General features: G+C 24.0%; 4 protein-coding genes across 4 annotated transcripts; 2 read left to right on the forward strand and 2 right to left on the reverse strand.

Moving 5' to 3' along the window:
* Positions 1–5,724: 5,724 nt before the first annotated feature.
* Positions 5,725–7,591, forward strand: LOC128956152 (ecdysone oxidase-like). The gene is made up of 2 exons (XM_054301834.1): positions 5,725–5,942; positions 6,011–7,591. Exon 2 carries the CDS (start codon positions 6,154–6,156, stop codon positions 7,558–7,560), a length of 1,407 nt encoding a protein of 468 aa, XP_054157809.1. The 5' UTR covers positions 5,725–5,942; positions 6,011–6,153; the 3' UTR covers positions 7,561–7,591.
* A 2,399-nt stretch (positions 7,592–9,990) lies between these two features.
* LOC128955887 (ecdysone oxidase-like) lies at positions 9,991–11,856 on the forward strand. Its single transcript, XM_054301566.1, has 2 exons — positions 9,991–10,239; positions 10,304–11,856. The coding sequence occupies exons 1-2, from the start codon at positions 10,005–10,007 to the stop codon at positions 11,854–11,856; spliced, it is 1,788 nt and encodes a 595-aa protein (XP_054157541.1). The 5' UTR covers positions 9,991–10,004.
* Positions 11,857–13,973: 2,117 nt separating this feature from the next.
* LOC128956153 (3-ketoacyl-CoA thiolase, mitochondrial-like) lies at positions 13,974–16,030 on the reverse strand. Its single transcript, XM_054301835.1, has 7 exons — positions 15,785–16,030; positions 15,494–15,660; positions 15,211–15,414; positions 15,105–15,149; positions 14,577–15,024; positions 14,308–14,487; positions 13,974–14,236 (listed from the first exon to the last, which is right to left on the reverse strand). Exons 1-7 carry the CDS (start codon positions 15,801–15,803, stop codon positions 14,100–14,102), a joined length of 1,200 nt encoding a protein of 399 aa, XP_054157810.1. The 5' UTR covers positions 15,804–16,030; the 3' UTR covers positions 13,974–14,099.
* Positions 16,031–20,730: 4,700 nt separating this feature from the next.
* On the reverse strand, positions 20,731–21,726 carry LOC128956155 (C-type lectin domain family 4 member E-like). Its single transcript, XM_054301836.1, has 3 exons — positions 21,361–21,726; positions 21,230–21,299; positions 20,731–21,156 (listed from the first exon to the last, which is right to left on the reverse strand). Exons 1-3 carry the CDS (start codon positions 21,706–21,708, stop codon positions 20,768–20,770), a joined length of 807 nt encoding a protein of 268 aa, XP_054157811.1. The 5' UTR covers positions 21,709–21,726; the 3' UTR covers positions 20,731–20,767.
* Between the last annotated feature and the right edge of the window lie 1,611 nt (positions 21,727–23,337).

Raw genomic sequence — 23,337 nt, forward strand, 5'->3', positions numbered from 1 at the left:
TATATTATTTTAATGAAAATATCTACTAGACATTTATATTATATTATACAATATATATAAAAAATTTAATTAAAATTTCTTTTTATTTTCTTTATATAAACAAAAAATACATACTGTAAGTGTATAACTTAACATTTCAGATATTTTCTTATTTTATATGTTTTAATATGCTTTATATAATAAATTTTAAAAAATAGCAAAAATAACTAAATTACATAATTGTCTTTTATTTTTTTAAACTACTGTCGGCAACAATGACTATAAATAGTTTTTCAGGTATTAAATTAGAAAATAATTGAATCGTTAATATCAATGTTAATGTTATGATATGTCAAGAATTAGTATATAAATTCTTGTAAACGCATCACTGGTTTCCCAATTTGTAGGTTTATTAACAAATCGACGGTTAAAATGTCTTTATTGTAAAATAATATCAAACTAAAGATTTATTTCTGGAGCAAACTTTATCAACAAAAAAAATATGTTTAATCAATATTATCATTATCTAAACTGTTTTAATAATATTAATATTATAATAATCTTTTATTTTGTAATAATAAATTATTTATTATTTTTATATAATTAAAGCAAACTTAATTTAATTATTAAATAAAATTCATTAGCAATTTATTATATAGAAGTTGACTGTATTATTGTCGACAGAAATATTTTGTATTTGGTTTTATGTTGTTGTTTGCATTAACCAAATATTTGTGACTACAATAAAAAATATTATTATGCAATTATAATTTTCAAATAATATACTAAATACATATMTATATATATATATACAYACACTATAATACATAAAAATCCGTTCATGAATTATAATAATATTGTCGATACAATACTGATATTTTTTATTAAATATATTGTAATATTAAGCTATAGTATTGCCATACTATAAATATATATGTATTTTAGATTTTCAAACAAATTTTGATAAAAATTTAATTCTGGAATCTATGTGTCTTATCATATCTGTCTGTCTTAAAATACTTTTTGTGAATTTTGAAATTCTGATTTCATTTAAAACATCATAAATATGAAATATGGGATCACCTAAAAAAAATGACATGTTATTGGAAATATAGACATAATAACGACTAAACTAAAAAATTTTTGATTGAAATTCATATAAATTTTTAAGATTTATAATATCTAATATAAATATCTAAAGAATATAATCAAAATGGGCGACAAATTAATTTTTTTAATAATTTTGATTTGTGTGTGAATTTAGTAATCGATTTGTGATATATTTTATGACTTATATAAATTAACTAATATTTTAATTATACTATTACTCAGATTGACTATTGGTTATCAGCAATAAATTTATATTATAATATGACATAATAAATATAAACAATAAACTTCTAGTAATGTATTAGTTGAGTATTATAATATTTATTACGCTATTAAAGTTTATTTCTGGGCAATGCTTTCTACCATTCTCAACTGGTTTTTATATAACAATAATATAAATTTATATCTATATATTACAATCATATTTTTATTAACTCGATATATATATATATTTAGATTTGATATTCACTAAGAAATATTTTGTTGTTATTATATGCTTTACAAAGAATGTAATATAAAATACAATAGAAAATGTTGAATTTTCTATCGTATATTTATTTGATCAAAACTGTATATATTTACAACAAAAAAATATATAAATTGAATATTTTTTGTATAATAAATATATAAATACTATTTTATATCAAATATAGCTTTAAAAATGTATTTTTTAGTGATATACAAGTATTATTGATCATACAATATATAATATAATTTATTTAATAATATTATACATTCCACGTAATAATGTTATTAAAATTATAATATTTCTTACTATAAAACGTACAATAAGTAAATATAATGCATTGCGTGGGTATATACTAGATATGAATAAATTATTTTAGTTTTCTAATAAATAATTAGTTGTTTTTATTAATATATTATGTTGTAATATTATCTTTTAAAATTTTTTAAAAATATATCACTAATTCACTTCACAAATACAAAAATTGTTTATATAATATTTATCTTAACAAATACTTAATTATTTCTTTAAATAATTAATAGTTTAAGCTTTTTGGTATATACAGTTTATATTTTTATATTTTAAATGTGACTGAATAGTAATTATTTAACTTAATTTTAACTAAAGTTTTAATTAAAGAAAATAATTTTAATTAATTAAAATAAAGTTATATTAAGATTAATTTGAAGATGATTTTAACTATTTTCCTTATTTTTTATTCAATAATTACATTCATATAAAGTTCTGAAAATTTTTTATTGTTTTTAAGCTACAATTTTTTTTATATTTTGATCAAAAAATGTGGGGGTGGGGGTAAAATCACAAAATATTGATCCGTTATAATACTGTAAGCAGAGTTCGACTAAAATTTTATTATTTAGTAATATCTAATAAAATTCTAAAAAATTAAGTAAACATGACATAAAATTTCTGTTTTTTTTATTAATGCATTGTAATTGGTTTTTTAAATTATTGAATTTAAATAAATATTAGCATTAAATTAATATAAAATATTCATTATACAGTTAAATCATGAAATAAATGTTTAATAAAAGCTTAATATTTTTAAACAAACAAAAATATTTATAATAAAAATAATGTAATTTAAAACAAAATAAATTACAAGATTTTAAGATTAAACAAAAATAATCCACAAAACACTAATAGTATTGTATAATACATACAAATAGTGCATTAAATTATATTAATATAATAATTATAAACAACTTTAAATAATACAAACTGATATATAGTTTAATTAAAATATAATTAAGATTAACATAATGTAATTTATAATAGCTTAGTATATATAAAATAATAAAATAAATTTTTATTACTAAATAATATTACTAATGTTGATAAATCTTAAATATATTAATTATATTAAATATAAAATTATTGTAATTTTGTTAAAAATTTTATGATATTTTAAATTATTGTTAATTTTATCAATTATTGAATAATCCATTTATATAATTTAAATTATAAATATTTAAATAATATGTTTTAAAATAAAAAAATATACTATATAAAACATTACTAAAAAATAAGTTTATATTTGTATAAATGTTAAAACATTCAATTTAATTATTTAGATGAGAAATACAATAAAATTATTTTGAAAACTTTTGTAAATTTTATTATTTTTTTCTGAGAAATAATGTCAATTAGTAAAGATAACTAAATTTATTATACGTAATTCAAATTTATTATGTAAAATATGATTAATCAGTTAACAAAAAAATATTATTTCATAACACGTAAAAATTACATTAGATTAAATAATTTTAGTTTTTTTTAAATAACTTAATTTTAATTTATTTAAAAAAAGAAATAATGATTTTTTAAAAGGAAATATATATTTTTGTTATTAATTGAATATAAGTTTTTTGAGTTTATAAAAAATTATTTTTTACTAAAATCTAAAATAAAACCAGTTAAGAATGCTAGAGAGCATTTTCAGAAAAAAAACTTGAATAACATTGAAAACTATTAGTTTGTATAATTATAGCGGCTATATAATAACATATAAAAATTTAAAAACTGGTCAAATATACATAATATAAATATTGTCATGTATTGTATCAAATGATTCAGTATGACAAAATAATCAACTACTCATGTGTGGTATCAAATGATTTAGTATAACAAAATAATCATAAAAATAATTATACTTTTTCCGCTTATACTTATTCTTTTTGTTTCCGTAGATATCAAAATTTTAATGCATATTTTTTATCCTTGTTTTTGATGCTTTATTCAAATCTATACTTTAAAAAAATTTCTTAATCATATGGCAAACAAATCATAATATTTTATTAAATATTAAATTGAATTAAATATAATATTACACTCAATCAATTGTATATCTATTTATAAAAATAATAATTAAAAAAACATAATTAAAACTATATGGAAAATAACATAAAATATACAATAATTATACAAAACATATATACAAATAAACTATAATCTCAAAAGTTAGAGTAATTTTACAAAATAAAAAGTTTTCTGTAATTAAAATTAATTTTTAGACGACCGACACTAGTCTTTCATTAGTAAGTTCTGTATATTAATTAAATTAAGATATTTTAAGTATGTTTTGAAAAAACTAATTAAAATAAAAATTGTTTTATAATTTTAATACATTATACAAGTGGTATACTGTTATATAAATTAGCTTTTCTTAATTTACAAAAATTTATTAAATTTCTTTATATAAGTTATGTCACTTAGTTTTACTATATATGAATGCTATACAAAATAACAAAATGTATAAATAAATTAATACTAATTAAAAATTTTTATTTAAATTAATTAATTTTACTAATAAACAAAATAATATTTTTTTGTTGATGAAAGACTACTAGTGGTTATCTCCAGCGTATTGGTCAGTAAAATGGGAATAATACTATCAAATGTTAATTTATTTTATAATTTTATAGATATTATGCTTACGTCAAGTGGTTATGGTTTAAATATATTTAGTATTTAAAGTTATTCCATAATTACTTATATGTTTATAATTATATCGTATTGTTTAATACTGTATTATAAATTTGTTAAATTCTAACTTTAACTACAAGTTTATAATATTTTTGTATAATTTATTTGTAGTCAATAGTTTAAACTATAAATTGCATATATATTTTAGGTATTTTCAAATAGTTTTGATCGTAATTTAATGATTAATGTTTTATAAGTTATTTTCCCAATGCTTTTGAATACTTGTACTTATATTTTTTTTATGTATAAATAGAGATACTTTTTGTATATTTGGTTAGTCTTTGTCTAAGTTTTAACAGTAAACAGACGATACATGTAGTGGTAGTACCGTAAATGCTAAACATTATATTTAATTGAATTTTTAGTCTTGAAGGGATAAAAAAATATAATTTAAGGTTAAAAAACATTTATTTTTATAACTATGGGACAAGTTATCACATTATTACAGACAACACATTGATGATAGTATTTAAAACAAAGTAACAGTTTATAAATGAGTTTAAAAACTATAAGATATTTCTAAGAATAGAAATTAATATAATAATACATATTATAAAATTAAATTTCCTGTAAGTAATAAACAGTTTACTATATTTTAAAAAGCAGATTAAAAATATTGAATTTTATGTAGAAATATGTTTATACAGTCTAATAGTTGTCGTATTGTTTAGAATCGGTCGACACTTTTTTAGTGGTCGTACCGTTAGTACTATATTTTATGTTTTAAAATTTAACAGACATTACCAAAACTAAATAAAATTTTTAATGTTTACATTAACCCAATAAAAATTATAAGAAATTCAACTAAAATAGTTTTTTTAATTTTTAAAATAAAATATTCTATTAAATAATTGATAGATAAATGTAAAAAAATTTCAAATATGTTAAATTGATTTCTCTGATATGTTCTGCTTATTAGTCAAAATTGATGAAATATTAATATAATTAATATAATACAAAATTAAATTTATTAGTAAATTTTGTAATATAATATAAATATTTAACTATATAATAAATTAGTATTACAATATTTTTAACACCATATACTATGTATAAAACATATTTGAATTTCTAAGTTTTTTAAATGTAAAAATTAATATATTATATAATAAATAGTATAATAAATAAATAGTAATTAAAAATATGAAGTTTTCTTTAAAATTATTAACCATATTAGCAACAATAATTGTTGAAAAACAAAATAAACACAACAATATTGAAAACAATGATAATCTAAAAATAATACTAAATTACGACTATATTGTTGTCGGTTCGGGAGCTTCGGGAACAACAGTTGCCGCCCGGTTGGCTGAAAATAGTAAAACAAGTGTACTATTGTTGGAAGCGGGAGGCTATCAAAATACATATAATGACATCCCTGGTTAGTTACTTTAAATATGTTTCTAATAATTTTTAATTCGTATAAAATATACAAATAATTTTATTTAGCATTTGAATCAATATTAAGTGAAACTCAACAAAACTGGAATTATACTATTGTTAAACAAAAAAATGCATATTTGGCTTTTGTGGACAACCGGTATAACATACAACAGGGACGAGTTTTAGGCGGATCCACAGCTATTAACTCAATGAACTACTATCGCGAGTGTCCCGACTATTATCGTTTGTGGTCTGATATTACAGGTGTTAAAGGTTGGAGTTATTCCGATGTTTTACCGTTTTTTCTTAAAACCGAAAATAATTTGGACAAAAAATTAGTGTCTATTGACTCAAAGTATCATAAATCGGGCGGAAAGTTGACAGTAACCACACCTGATGTCGATGTTATTCTTAAAAATTATATAATTGCTTCAAAACAGTTGGGTTATAAGTGGACACATATGGATGGAAGGAATCCAATGGGAACCACATATATGCAGAAAACAATAGATAGTAATGGATTTCGCCAATCAATTGCAAAAATATTTCTCGAAAATCGAAGTCAAAAAAATCTCAAAGTTTTAGGTAATTCTTTGGTAACAAAAATTTTGATTAATGATAAAAAACAAGCCATTGGTGTTGAGGTTTACAGAAAAGCTAAAAAATATCAAGTATTTGCTAAGAAAGAAGTTATTATAAGCGCTGGCGCTATAGGAAGTCCTAAATTATTGATGCTATCGGGTATCGGACCATCAGATCATTTGAAAAAACTGCATATTCCTGTAGTTTCTGACCTAAAAGTTGGTTATAATATGATTAATTCACCGATGATTGAGATAAATACTATTGGTTTTGATATAATCAATCAATCGTTAGTTGAGAAACCACTCGAAACATTTGAGAATATTTACAATTTTTTTGTCAACCATTCCGGGCCTTTAAGAAACAAAGTATCGGGTGTTTCCTGTTTTCCTGAAATGTCGTACAACAGTACATATCCACAACTAAGTAATGGATGTGTATTACCCCGAACTAGTTATATAGACACTGATTTGGATGCATTGGTCGCACATTACAAACATCCCGATCAATGGCGTCAATATTTTAGACCATATCTAAATCGGACCAGTTTTTCACTTTATGCAGTAATAAAACGCGCCAAAAGTGTAGGCCGTATACAACTTGCATCTACTAATCCTCTTGATGAACCAATTATTGATCCATGTCAATTTTGTGATAAAAAAGACATAGATGATCTTGTTAAAACAATCAAATTAGCATTAAAAATTTATACAAGCACATATATGAAACAATATATTAAACCCTATAAATATCCCATTCCTGGTTGTACGCCCTGTCCTCACAATTATTTTTGCGATACGTATCTAAAATGTATAGTACAGGCAAATACCGATTGGGTATTACCAATGGGTGGGTGTCGTATAGGTGTATCTCCCGATACCGATGCTGTTGTCGATGAAAACTTTAAAGTGTTTGGTGTTTCAAATTTACGAGTTATTAACTCCTGTATAATACCGGTTGCAACCGAACAGATAAATGCCATATCGGTTATGATTGGAGAATATGGAGCCCACAAAATCATTAATACATTATAAACTGTAGATTATTTGTTAATTTTACTTTATTTTTACAAATTTAAATATAAATTTTTTATATTTTTATGTTGTGATCAAAAAAATATTAACTAATAATTAGTAATTATAATAAAATGTCTTAATATTAATTTTACTTTCCACTGTTATAACATGTATTATTATTTTATTTTTATTTTTGCTTATCAAGATAACACTTTAAGATAATAGTTCTTTATGTATGTATGTATGACACCTTTCTCCAACAACCATATTTTAATTCAAACCTAAAAATGTATTGTTATATTTTCAATTTTTATTCAAAACAATGTTATTTCTGTGAAATTTTAAATGCTCAGGTAGGTTTTAGGGACTAGTAGACAGGTGTTGTGTAATTACATTTTGCTATATTGTGTGAGTCACAGGGCACCAGGAAGTTAGCTACATGTGCTATATTTTTGTAAATTTTTTTCAAATGCTATTTTTTAGGAAAAAATGAATAAATTTTCATTTTTTATTTAAATTTTTAATATATATATATAACTAAAATTTCTTAAGAGTTAAGACGAATTAATATGTAATTCTGTTGTTTTGTTACATTAGGTTCAGTAGTTTTGTTAGAATAGTGAGACTATTTAATTGCTAAATACAGACATTTTTAATATCAAAAACTTTTGTAGTAACGTTATTCTGGATAGCCTAATCTAAATTTTACATATATTATAACTACATATATATACTACATTATAGCAAAAAATTAAACATTTTTAATTGGGCGAGTTTTTTATAGACGTTTTTCTAAAGAAATTAGATATCCATAATTGTCCAGTACAACTAATGTAACCATTTATAATCAAACTTTCAATTGTTGTTGACTGTCCGATTGGAAACAAATTTGGTTGTCTTTCAAATATCTTATGAATATTTTCAAATTAGTATGAGAATGCACGACTATATATGTTACGCGGGATAAACTAGTTATTTTTTAAATAATTTTATTTCAATCTATTTTAAAATATCACACAAATTTATTATTTACTTATGTTATCTAAAATAATTGTTATATTAATAAATTATGAAATTAAATTTAATAAATGCTTTAATTTTTATTTCATTCTAATAGAATGTGTGCTATTTTTGCACAATAAATAAATTACAGTACATAAACAGGGGTAGTATATCATATATTTTGAAATCTTTATATATTAATTGACTAGTTTTAACATGGGTTAGTTGACAATAAATTTACTGTTAAATATAAATACTAATTTTTAGTTAATATAAAAGTTACTCAAAAAAAATGTCAAATATTTACTTAAAAATTATTAGTAATTTATTAGTAATAATTTTTTTAAAAACACTTTTTCTTCAATATTATCTTCATACTTTTTCCATCTTATATTTTATCAAATTGTAATTTTTTAATTTAGATTTTTAATTTAAAATTATTTATAATATGAAATAATTATGTTTATTGTCAGCAAATGTAATAATAAATTATTTATTTAATGACATATTACATAAAGCTAAATGTTTTATTGTAATTATTATTTATTATTTCTCTAGACTAAGATTTATTTCTCTTTATTTTTTACATAATTGTTTTACTAATTTTATATATTTTTTTATCACTAAAATTGTGTTAAATTTAAAAGATTTTAGTCAAAAATTAAGCAAAAGTTAACTAAAAGTTGATTAAAGTGCTAAAAGTTAATAAAGACTTAAAAAGTTATTTATAGGTGATATAGACTTTTGTATAAATGCTTATATTTATATGATATACTCATATATTTAATATTAGTTTATTCTCCGATATCGCTAAAAAATATAATTAAAATAAATTATTTAGTTAAATAATTTCAATTGGACAGCTTACTTATTACAAATATTAATATTATTAAATTAATTTTATGTTTTTTAATATAAATTACTAATAAATTAAAAATAATTTTTTAATTATTATTATAATCTATATTGTTGAGAACTATTGATAAACTATAGATTTATTTATAATTAAAAATTAGTGTGACCCACGATAATAATAATGAATAAAACATAAATTAATATAATGATAAAAATATATTATAAATAAAATAATAATAAATAAAATAAAAATTAAGACAAATGTAAATGAAAAATGTTTATGTATTTATTATGAAAATATGTATTATATTTAATTAAAGTAATTATTAAATGTTTTTATATGGGTATAATTTTTAATTAAAAAAACATATGTTCTATATAATAGTCAATATAATATAATTAAATTTAAATTAATAGTAAATTTTTAATATAATTTTATCTTAAACATTTAGAATTTTAAAAATTATATTATACTGATTATAACATTATATTTAATAAGTTATGGGGTTTTTAACTTAATTTATTTTTAAAAACATATTTGAGTTTTTAAGTTTTAAAAAAATATATACAAAATTAATATAAGTTATTAAACAGTAATAAAAAATATGAAGTTTTCACTTAAAATGTTAACTTTATTGTCAACAATAATTATTGACAGACAAAATAAACACAAAAATATTTTGAACAATAATAATCTAAATATTAAATATTATGATTATATTGTTGTTGGTTCGGGAGCTTCGGGAACAACAGTAGCCGCCCGGTTGGCTGAAAATAGTAAAACAACTGTACTATTGTTGGAAGCGGGAAGCAATCAAAACATATACAATGACATCCCTGGTAAAATTTATTATCAATTTATATATAATACATAGTTATAAATACTTTATAAAATTTTAATTAGCATTTGAATCAAAATTAAGTGAAACCCAACAAAACTGGAATTATCCGACTGTTAGTCAAAAATACGCGCATTTTTCTTATGTAGACAATCGGTCAAACATAAAACAGGGACGAGTTTTAGGCGGATCCACAGCTATTAACTCAATGAACTACTATCGCGAGTGTCCCGACTATTATAGTTTGTGGTCTGATATTACAGGTGTTAAAGGCTGGAGTTATGCCGAGGTTTTACCGTTTTTTCTTAAAACCGAAAATAATTTGGACAACAAATTAGTGGCCATTGAATCAAAGTATCATAAATCAGGTGGAGAGTTGACAGTAACCACACCTGTCATCGATGTTATTCTTAAAAATTATATAATTGCTTCAAAACAATTGGGTTATAAGTGGACACATATGGATGGAAGAAATCCAATGGGAACCACATATATGCAGAAAATGATAGATAGTAATGGATTTCGCCAATCAATTGCCAAAGTTTTTCTTGAGAATCGTAATCATAAAAATCTCAAAATTTTAGTTAACTCTTTGGTAACAAAAATTTTGTTTAATTACATTAAGAAAGCAATTGGTGTTGAGGTTTACAGAAATTCTAAAATATATCAAGTATTTGCTAATAAAGAAGTTATTATAAGCGCCGGCGCTATAGGAAGTCCTAAATTATTGATGCTATCGGGTATCGGACCGTCAGATCATTTGGAAGAACTGAATATTCCTGTAGTTTCTGATCTAAAAGTTGGCTATAATATGATTTATTCACCGATTATTGATTCAAATACTATTAGTTTTGATATAATTAATCAATCGTTAGTTGAGAAACCACTCAAAACTTTTGAGAATATTTACAATTTTTTTGTCAACAATTCCGGCCCTTTAAGAAACAAAGTGTCGGGTGTTACCTGTTTTCCTGAAATGTCGTACAACAGTACATATCCACAACTAAGTAATGGATGTGTATTATCTCGAACTAGTTATTTGGGCACTGATTTGGATGCAATGGTCGCACATTACAAACATCCCGATCAATGGCGTCAATATTTTAGTCCATATCTAAATCGGACCAGTCTTTCACTTTTAGCATTAATAAAACGCGCCAAAAGTGTAGGTCGTATACAACTTGCATCTATTGATCCACTTGAAGAACCCATTATTGATCCATGTCTATTTTGTAATGAAAATGACATAGATGATCTTGTCAAAACAATCAAATTAGCATTAAAAATTTATACAAGCACACATATGAAACAAAAAATTAAACCCTATAAATATCCCATTCCTGGCTGTACTCCCTGTCCTAACAATTATTTTTGCGATACGTATCTAAAATGTATAGTACAGGCAAATACCGATTGGGTATTACCAATGGGTGGGTGTCGTATAGGTGTATCTCCCGATACCGATGCTGTTGTCGATGAAAACTTTAAAGTTTTTGGTGTTTCAAATTTGAGAGTTATTGACTCAAGTATTATACCGGTTGCAACTGAAACTATAAATGCCATTTCAATTATGATTGGAGAATATGGAGTTCACAAAATCCTTAATAATAATACTTAAAAATATTTTTATTAAATTAAAAATTAGTTTTTTAATAATTTAAATTTCATATTACAATATTTAATTTATTTATATTTTAATAAAAAAAGTTTTTTTTATTATAATTATAATTCTGATTATCTTATTATTTAGGTTTATCTTTGAGCATTTATACTGAAAATATTTTTTTAAATATCAATTCTATTATTTAATATAAATTATTTGGATTTTAATCTAAAATTTTTTAATTTAAAAATAACATTTTCATACCCTATTTGTTATTATATTATTAGATTAAATTAATCATTTTTCGGCACTTATATAAACAATGAAAAAATATAAATAATATAATATCTTTATATAATAATTGCATTGCTTACTCAAGCATAATAAAAAAAATTATTAAATTAGAAAAACATTGCAACACATAGATATATTATACATATTATATATATGCACACTTAAACATATAAACTTGGTATTTAACATAAATTTTTACCAATGAATTAACCACCAAATAAAAAAAAATAAATAATATAAATCCCAATTAAAAATACAATATAAATGTTAAGTTATAAGTTGTTGTTTTAACTAAAAAAATATATAATAATATGTTTTTTATGCAATTGCGTTTGAAACATTAATAAAAAAAATCTAAAAATAATTTCTATAAATTATAATGTTTCCATAGTCTATCTCTCAAAGTATTAGTTTTATTTTAATAATTTCAAACTTAGCAGTCAAATATAAAAAAAAAACTGTGTTACCAAGTAGTAGTCTATTTGAAAATTTATTTCATATAAAAACCACAATTTTAGAGAAAGAGAGATCCGGTTCATAAACTTTTTAAAGTTTTTATATATCCATATGTTTTAGTAGAGATTTTAAACCTTACTGTAAAGACTGCAAACAAAATAAAATTTGAAATATAAATAATAATTTTTTTTATTTAAAAAGTTGTTTACTGTATTAAATTCACTACAGTATACTAATATTGTTTATTAAACACACAAATTGGAAATTTCTCAAAAAATTATTAAATAATTATTGAAAAAAAAGTTTTTTCAACTAATACTCGATTTATACTCTGATCTCAATAACTAAATAATAATTTTTAAAAATATCATGAATTCGTTGTGTTTTAGTCTCACATTTGCAATCATTGCAATTGTTTATCATATGTCGACTTTTGTGGCCAACGGCGCTCCACTCAACCGCAACACTGTCTACTATTATCCGAATTCGGTAATCGAAGATCTGGTCAACAATGCTGTAGTGGACAACAATAGTTTGGAGCCGGCCGTCGAGTACAAGATGATGGACCGTATTATCGGTACCGGTAATGGAGTCAATCAACTCAATGGTAACCGATTGTCGGGAATGCTGTGGCATTGGTGGCGACAACAACGACAAGGGTCGGCGGCGGCGGCGACGGCAGCGGCCAATCAAATATTGTCCAACATTTCGGACAAGCGATCATCGGTCGAGTACGGCGGTGGCGATATGTCCGTACGGATGCCGAAAAACGATTTGAAAAACATCATGAAAGTGAAGGGCAAACTGACCCGAGTTGGAGATGGCATCAGATTTTTAACAAATTAATATATAATTATCTAATATATTAAAACCTAAGTCTAGTATTTTTTTCTCTCATTCTGTTTAAAGTACAAAAATCTCTCATTTTTTTATCATTTATTTATTTTTAAACTTATTTTTCATATATATATATATATTTGTCTTTCAATTTTTTTATGTATGAATTTTATTTTATTAATTATCGTTTCATTAGAAACAGCACTAATTATATACTTAAATGTATTTTTACAGAAAATATTTTTTCATTTATCACAATCAATGCCCATATTTAGAGAGCGTGTTAAAAATAAATCATTGAGTTTTAATAAATTAATAATCAAATAAATATTTTTATCATTATTTTTAAAAGAAATATCTACCAGTATTTTAAAAATAAAATATCAAATAAAAATAATTTTAAGTTTTTAAAAACTGCATGCTAAATATTATTTTTAAACTTTTAAAAAAAATAATGAAACTGTTATCAAATAATCCTATTAATAAAATAGATTTGAAAAATGTAAAACAAATTTCAAATTTAATAAAAACAGAATATAAAAAATCATTTATTTAAAATATACGGTATATATAAAAAACAATTTCTTAATGAATTCAAAAATAAAGAAACATTTTTGAAATATTAAAGTCTAAAAAATACGATAAAATTGCTTATATACGGCACAAATAAATTATTGAACATTTTCAATCATAATGGCAATACCCTGTCCTCCACCAATACAGGCCGAGCCGATACCATACTTGGCTTTTCGTCTGTTTAGCTCATAAACCAAATTTGTGGTAATTCGGGCGCCTGAAGCTCCGACAGCTAGAAAAAAGGTATCATTTTTTTGTTAAAAACGACGCTTTTTAGATGACAGACAAAAAAAAGATACATACGATGTCCCAAAGCAACAGCACCGCCGTTCACATTAGTTTTTGCCGGATCTAAGCCGAGATCCTTCTCGACGGCACAGAACTGGGAGGCAAATGCTTCGTTAACGTCGACCAGATCTACATTATTCAGTGAAATACCAGTTGACTCACAGAGCTTACGAATAGCCGGTGCCGGTCCGATACCTAAGCGTATCAACAACAACAACAACAACAAAAATATATCATTAATTATAGTAAATATGTTAAGTCCTAATCTATCACTTATTGCATACCCATTATTGTCGGATCGACACCAACACTACAATAGCCAACAACCCGAGCCAATGGTTTAAGATTATACTGTTTGAGAGCCTCTTCACTGGCCAAAACCACAGCACCGGCGCCATCGTTAACACCCGAAGCGTTACCGGCCGTAACCGTACCGTTCTTTTCAAAAACTGACGGCAATTTGGCCAAAATCTCAATCGTTGTCTGTGGTCGCGGGTGTTCGTCCACATCGAAAACAGCGTCTTTACCCTTAACTTTAATGGTCACGGGTACGGTCTCTTCTTTAAAAACACCGCGTTTGTGGGCATCGGCCCATCGCTGTTGCGATCGAAGAGCCAATTGGTCAGCTTCCTCGCGAGTGATGCCATATTTTTTGGCCAATTTTTCGGCAGTGGCTCCCATTGGCATTTTCACGTGATGGTCGGCCAATCCTTGCCATAATCCGCACTCAATCTAAATAATAGTAAAATATAATAATGAAATAACATTGAAATTGCATTAAATAAAAATCTCTTATTTTATGATATCCTTACCAATGGTACGGTTGAAAACTTGACACCAAATCTGGCGCCTCTTATCTGATAAATATTAAAAGTATAAGTAATGGTAGACTAAAGATATGTGTTATAAAAATATTACGAAAAACGGTGTTTGACTCATATTTTCAGAGCCAACGGCCAGAGCTATATTGGCGTCATTTAGTAGTATGTCCTGAGCGGCCGTCACCACAGCCTGAAAGCCAGAACCGCACAAACGGTTAACCGTTAACGCGGGTACCGCTTGTGGGACACCAACGAGTAGACCGACGTGTCGGGCAATCATTGGACCACTATTTGATGAACACTGCGAAGAAAATAGATGTCCTTAATATAGGTGCTACCAATCGGTGATAACATAGTATAAACAAATATGATGTACACACTGAGGTCACATTGCCGGCGGTAACCGAGTCCACGTGTTCGGGTTTAACATTTGCGTGCTGCAGTGCCGCCCGTGCGGCCACTTCTCCGAGCTCTATACTAGTCGTGTCCTTTAGTGCCCCGCCGTAGGAACCGAAAGCCGTTCGTTTGGCTCCGACTATGAAAACACCTGATCGTCGGGTTTGACAACAAAATAATTATAATTATTAAACATTTTTTTGTCAATAATTTTGTAATAAAATTTTTTAAATAATTAATTAAATTATTATTATTAGTATTATAACTGATTATACCTTTTGCTAATTTTGACATTTTGTCGCGTTTTGATTATTATTATTAATTAATTAATTACTAAATTTAAATAATAATAAATTAGACCTAAAGTTAACACTATTTAATAATTTTCAACTATTTTTTAAAATATCAAATAATGACATGAAATGACATTTGAAAATAAAAACTTAATTTTATATTAAAATTAATGACTGTTTTATTTTATTTAAATACTGAAATCAATAGACAGTTAATGTACTAAATAATCAAATAATAATGATTTGACAGTCAATGCAAAAATATATTGCAAATCAAGTTTTCATTTATTATTATCACTTTTTAAGTTAGTTTTTAAGTACACAAACAACAAACATATTTAGCCATTCAATAGTAACAAACAAACATAACATTGCTATCAATGTACGAATAAGTTGTACTTTTATATATATAATTTGATTTATGTATTTATTTATGCTTTTAGTTTGTTTATAGATTCATAACCTAATACTCATAAAAAGGCACAAAACATATATAAACTTGCATTGAATTATTTTTTTAAATTTTTTAAACTTTTAGTTTTATCAATAATAAACCTGTTTAGTTAGTAGTGGCGTATTTATACATTATAATATAATACAATTAAATTAATTTAACTACAAATTATTATTAAAATGTTTAGTTAAATACTAATTATTCTTAATTGAATTAAAAAATTAATTTAATTGAATTAATTATCAATATAATTTTGTTAAGTTTAATTGACTACGCCACTTACAGTATATTTTGTACTTATTTAATGGTGCATGTAATGTTGTAATGAGTAAACATAGCCAAGGTAGTTTAAGTTGAAAATAAAATTTATTTTACAATTTATTGAATGCATATTATAATTTATTATAAATATTGTAATTTATTTAAATTAATAAAATTTTTGTAAATTATTATTAATCTTTAATTAATTATAGCAAACTTAATCTAGCTTAATAATTTATTATAAGTTGATGATACTATTTAATAATAGGGTATATGTAGAGTGCAAATGAGTACAATATATTTATTGTATTTATTTTTCAGTATCATTATTATTAGCATAAAACTTAGATAAGTTAGTTTTAATATTAATATTTTTAAAAGTCTAAAATATTATATGGATTTAATTTTTATTGATATTAAAAATAAAATTATTCATGTATTAAATTAACTAGTACAATTGATTAATTGATATTAAGATTTTATTTTTAATTTGATTAATAATTATTACAGTTTATTCAATAAATAGATAATAATTATATGTATATTTAAAACATATAATAAATTATTATCAAATTAATTATATATAAAAGTATTTTTTTTAAAATTATTTTTACAGAATTAATAATTAATAAATAGTAGAGTATTCATACTTAACATTAGATGCAAATAAATATATAAATTAATCAATTAATAAATATAACTAAACTATGCATGCTTAAATAATATGTAATAATTTTTGTGGGTGTATTAAAAAAACTGCATAATAAAGTCAATGATGGCCAACGCTGATAGGCCTAACCACATGCCGGTCAAACCACCCAACGATGCTATAAACGATATGAACGTCATTTCGGGTAAGTGTTCGATCACCTGATCCGGCAAATGATTGTGTGATATATAAACCGACGCTCTCTTATCCCACGAACTCAACGGTAGTTTAGTTTTCTTTTTGAATACAAAATCAAAGAACTGGTTGTGACACTCGTCCGGACAGTTGTCATCACACGATGATCGCACCTCATGGGACATATGGGCCGCATAGTAGAAACTATGGTGATAGTCACCCCACTTGTCAAATATGGGACAAAACTTTGTCGTTCGGTTGGCCATCAATAGGTCTTTCCTTAACAGGTCGGCCGTCCTATGAATACAGTTATCACTGTTGTTCATCTTTGACATCTTTAATACGCAATCCGTTATACAATCACTGCGAAATCGGTGTCCATTTTTCTGGTTTAGGTCATAGTTTTGGCAATTTGTCATATAATTGGGTGGCAATAGTATAGTATCAATTTGAGAGTATAGTATTTCATTAGAATAGCCGGGACTGAGGGGCAAAAAATTATTATCAAAAGCAATGTCGGGAATAATGTTTCCCGAATGCATTGACAGCTGAGGATAGGTATTGATATTATCGTAAATGTTTGGCGGAAACCATTGATAATCATTATGTATTTCTATAGCAATATAATTGAGATTCAATCTTAAGTTCCGCCATTTTTCGTTCAGTTCACTAAAAAATGTATAACACTTATACTGATCGCCTCTAAAGCTCATGGCTAACGACTCCACTGGATTATAGTCTCTAATTCTCTGTATGGATGTATGGGTACCGTTACGTACAGTTCCTTTAGCTTCAATCTCAATGGCGTATTCAGTCTCATAGTCATCGTATACACCGACATAATCCCGGTATTTCTCGAACTGATAGAGCGATCGCTTTGGAAATCGAAACGGTAGGCTATAGTTACCAAACAATTCATAAACCGGTACTTCAAACGGTATGTTAGTGTTCATAAATTTTTCCCAATAGATATCCATTATTGTTTGCTTTAGTGTCTCATTTTGGTAATCCTTGTCCTCTATCTGTTTAATAATAGTTTGATAGTTAAAATAGTCGGCATTAAGTTCATCAGTCAAATGGGACAGTCGTTCCATAGGTAAAAATCTGGGATAACATATAGTAATCGCCGGTATCTTATTGTATTTGATTTTGTCTACTTTGACGTTGACCACTGTCTGGCCGATCATATACTCGGAAACTAGTTTTGAGGCGTGAAATGTAAGTCCAAACAGACATATCACACACAATGAACACCGGATCCAGAATTTTATGCGAACTTTTCGTGACATTCGCCGATAATATCGTAATAATTGTAAAGAATTTGCCGGCAATTCATTTGGCGACGACTCGACATCACGTTTTGAATTATTTATGTAAACCGATGACCAAATTGGATATGAATTTTCGCTCATTTCGGTATAACTTATCTAAAAAATAGTTGAAATTAATTAATTATAATAAGATTATGTTAAAGTTTTTTTTTAAAATATAATATTATACTATTTTCTACATACGGTTTTATATTATTACATATAATATATTATATGATTTTTATTTATCAAAATTAATTAATAAAATAAATAGCGCACCATGATTATTAAAATAATTATAAAAATTAACAATTCATTTAATTTAACTGAAACACTAATTAAAATAACAAAATAATTTTTATTGATTTATTTATCACTACTTACTTTTTGGTCAAACAATTGCATTAGTATTATTAAAATATTATTTTTTTTGGAAATTTTGTGATTATATTTAATAAATTATTAATATTATTAATAATATGTATAATAGATAAATATCACTAATAAAGCTAATATTGATTCAATATTAAATATCCAGATATTCAGAAAACACAAATTGCATTTAATATTTAAAACATTTTATTAATAATTTTCATAAGTAATTGTTTTGAACGCATTATTTTAACAAATTTTATGACAAAAATTATAAGTTTGTGTAAAACATAGCATCCTTTCCGAGACATTGCTCTTTCAGTTATTAAACTAAAAATTATTAGTGAAAATCCATTAGTCGATAGATTTATAGATAAATATAGACATTCAATGCAATCATTTTGTCAAAAACTAACTGTTTATCTGTCAAACTCTATTTAGACTGAAAAACAAATGCTTTTTATTTATTATTAAACAAAAACACTGTACATGTAGTTCACTATGTTTTTGAACTTATAGTCAATTAATTACAGGTAATCAACAATATTTTTATTTATTTATTTGTATCCTTAATTATAGTATCATAAATTTATCTTAATTTATCAATATATACCTTATTATACAATGTTACATACATACTATAATTATACAAGAATAAATACAAGAATAATTTTCACAATTAAAAAATTTTATTTTAAATTTAATTATCTAAGGGAATGATTATTTATTATAGAGTATTATTTATTTTATTTTTAAAAATAAATTTACATCAATTATTCATATAGGATCAAATGATAAAATTATTTATTTTTAAAAAAAAATCTTGTCGTAGATCACAAGTATTTTTTATTAACAACATTTTATTTACAAAAATATCATAAATAGTGTTTAAACTTTATGAAGACATTTTAATTACTTTAATTAGCTTTTTAAACTCTCTCTCTCTCTCTCTCTCTCTCTCTCTCTCTCTCTATCTATCTATCTATCTATCTATCTCTCTATCTATCTATCTCTATTTACTTATCTATTTATCTCCATCTCTCTAGTGAGTGAAATGAAAGAGAGAGAGAGAGAGAGAGAGAGAGAGAGAGAGAGAGAGAGAGAGTCAAGCAATAAATAAATATTCCTATCAAAACTAATAGTTAAAATATTAATAAAGTAAATTAGAGTCTATAAACAGTTACATAAAAATATTAATGTTTTGTAAACAAATTGTTAATAATGTTAAACATGTTTTTGTAGGAATTTTCCCTAAATTAACAAAAGATAATAACAAAATAATAATTAATATTTTATCCACAAAAAAATAGTTAAAACAATATTTTTTATTAACTTTAGTTAATTGAAAACATAAAATTTATTTCTTAAACAAATATCGTACAGTAAATCACATTTTACATATTAATTAGAAAAGTTTATAAAATTAATTAATTAATTCAAAAATTATTATTTTGATTATTATTTGCTCGGCGGACAGCATAAACTTAATAATTTATTTTATAGATCATAAAAATACATTTTTATTTTACATTAAATATAATTATTTTTGCTGTCGATAAAAATTTTATCTAAAATATATGCTAATATTTTTACTAAAAATTATTTTTTATATAATTTTATTTAAATCTACAAAAAAAAACTTTTTATTTTAAAAATTATCATAATTTATGACAAACTAATTAATCAATAATATTAATAATATATTAATTAAAAAATGCAGATTTTTAAGCGCAAAAAAATCTAATTTTCAAATTGCAGTTAACGTCCGCCCACTTGAACTCTGCCTTCTCTGAAATAGCGCCACAATTTTCGCCACTGTTAGCATAGGCTCCACCGTTATCGGGCTGACCCGTAGCCCAGGCCGAGAACTTATCGGAAACTGGGTTCTCGTCGTCATACATCCAACTTTCCTCCATAAGCTCATCGCTTATACCCATCCAGAATTTAGTGTCTTTACCGGTTCTCAAGTCTGGCTGTTCCGCCAGACGTTTTCGGGCAAAGGCCTCAAAAAATCTCTGTTCGTCCAGATTTGTCGGCATCGGTAGTGTCCGGCCCAGCGATTCGCAGTACTTTTTGGCCTCACTTTTTATCATAGGTGTGTCCGATAAGTGAGCTATAGGTGCAAAATAATACCGTATTTTTTAATAAAATTTTTATAAATTTTTATGTAAAAAAACACGACTCACGTGAGCGAGGATAGCATTTTGCGGAACATTTTCCAAATAGACGACAGTATCCATCCTTTAAATGTTTTTTCTGCAATAATAATAATAATAATAATAATACTTTAATAATTAAATGTTATTACAAATTTTACCTCCGAATCGGGTGCATCCATGATATCATAATAGGCATAACCCTCTTTACGGGTCAACAATAGGGTTTCGTTGAAGCAAATCGAGTCTGACATCAACATACAGGTGCCGTTACCCCAATTAAATGATTTACAATCGGGTTTGCGTTTCATACAATTCAGTAGACATGTCGATACCGACGACACATTTTCAACGACATGCAAATAGGGAATACCTTCGAGCACTTGGTTCATACGGAACAGGGATGAAGCATACAATGTTTCGGCTTTATTAATATCAGGCTTACGCTGGGCCAGTACGGCACCAATAGATAAGGTAAATATAGCTATTATTATGATATATCTATACATTTTTTAAGATTACTTTATTTGACTGATTATTATAGAAAAAAATGTTAAAATACAATTTACAATACAAAATACAATTATATAAAGTTATGATTTTATGTTTTTTTTAGACAAACATATTAATTGTCGCATAAATCTAAATATTTTTGGTAACAGTATTACATATTATTATTATTTATTAAGGTTATGATGTCTAACCTGACGTATAACAATAGTCCAATTGTAGGACTGTGCAAATTATTTATTAATAAACACAAAAAAAACATTGAAATCATAGATTCAGTAAAATTGAATACAATAAACAAATTACTTTAATATGTTTTATTAATAAAATTTATTTGTTTAATTGCTATTGAATCGCATGAGTTATTTAGTGGTCAACACGAAAACTAATATACATTACATTATAATAAGTAATAGTAATAAATATTTTAATTAATTAATTATTAAATAGTCTAAATGCATTTTATTAGTAAAAATTAATATTTTATTATGATTAGTCTATTTATATCTGATAATAATTTATTCATTTAGTATAAACTAATTTTATTTGGAGTATTCATTCATATGACGATAACTTGGATTTTAGGAATTATTTGTTTAAAAATATTACAAATTAGTTAACAAAATAGCTGTATATAATTATAACTGTCTTAATAATATGTATACTGTAGTACACTATTAATGTATTAAATACTAATTTATCATACAGTAAGTATCATATAGTAATATTACAATTTATATAAACAAAATAATAACTATAAAAAATATTTTATTAAATATTAGTTTTGTTAATTAATTGTTGATATAAACATCATGTAACTTTTTGAAACATTTTAAAAATTAAATATATGTTACAGGATAATATTTATTAGCAGCATTATAGTAGATCATTGGTGGTTCATAATAGTGATCTCGATAGTAACCATTTGGATTTGTGGTGGTTTGAGGCATAATCCTATTCAAATCGTTGTATGTCCATAATTTACCTTTAATATTTATCGAAAATATATTGTTAATTGTACATGGTATATATATATATATATATATTTAAATTATCAATTATCAAAACATCTATAATTTATAAATTACCATATATGATAACATATGCTATACATGAACATAGCATAATAACAATTATTACGATAAGCAAAAACACGATTAACATTTTTTTTTTATTTAGAGATATTTATTTAATAAAATTTATATTATTAATATTATCAAGAAACAATTAATAAAAAAAATTTATTTAAAAAAATGTTTCAATATATTGTAAATAATAAAACAATTAAGAAATAAAATAAATATGTTTTTATTTGCAAAAAATAATGCCATGTCATCAAATATTCTTATAATATTAATATATATATAATATATATTGATAGTTATCAAGCATTTTTTTAGAATAAAATAATGCTAATAAAATTTTATACAAATTTTAATATAAATTTCGAAATCAATTAAATTCAAAGAAAATATATTATAATGTTATACGGTATAAATTTACTGTTATAAATAAATAATTATATAATATTTATAATATAAATTTTTGTTTTGTTGAAAATAATAATAATAATTATAAACTTAAAAATTAAGAATAACAAGCAAATTATTCTAGTATTTTATTTTTAT

Source organism: Oppia nitens, unplaced genomic scaffold (assembly GCF_028296485.1).
Source record: "Oppia nitens isolate AA-2021 unplaced genomic scaffold, nextdenovo-longstitch-racon4-pilon3 scaffold2_pilon_pilon_pilon, whole genome shotgun sequence".
In the NCBI taxonomy this organism is placed as follows: Eukaryota; Metazoa; Arthropoda; class Arachnida; order Sarcoptiformes; family Oppiidae; genus Oppia; species Oppia nitens.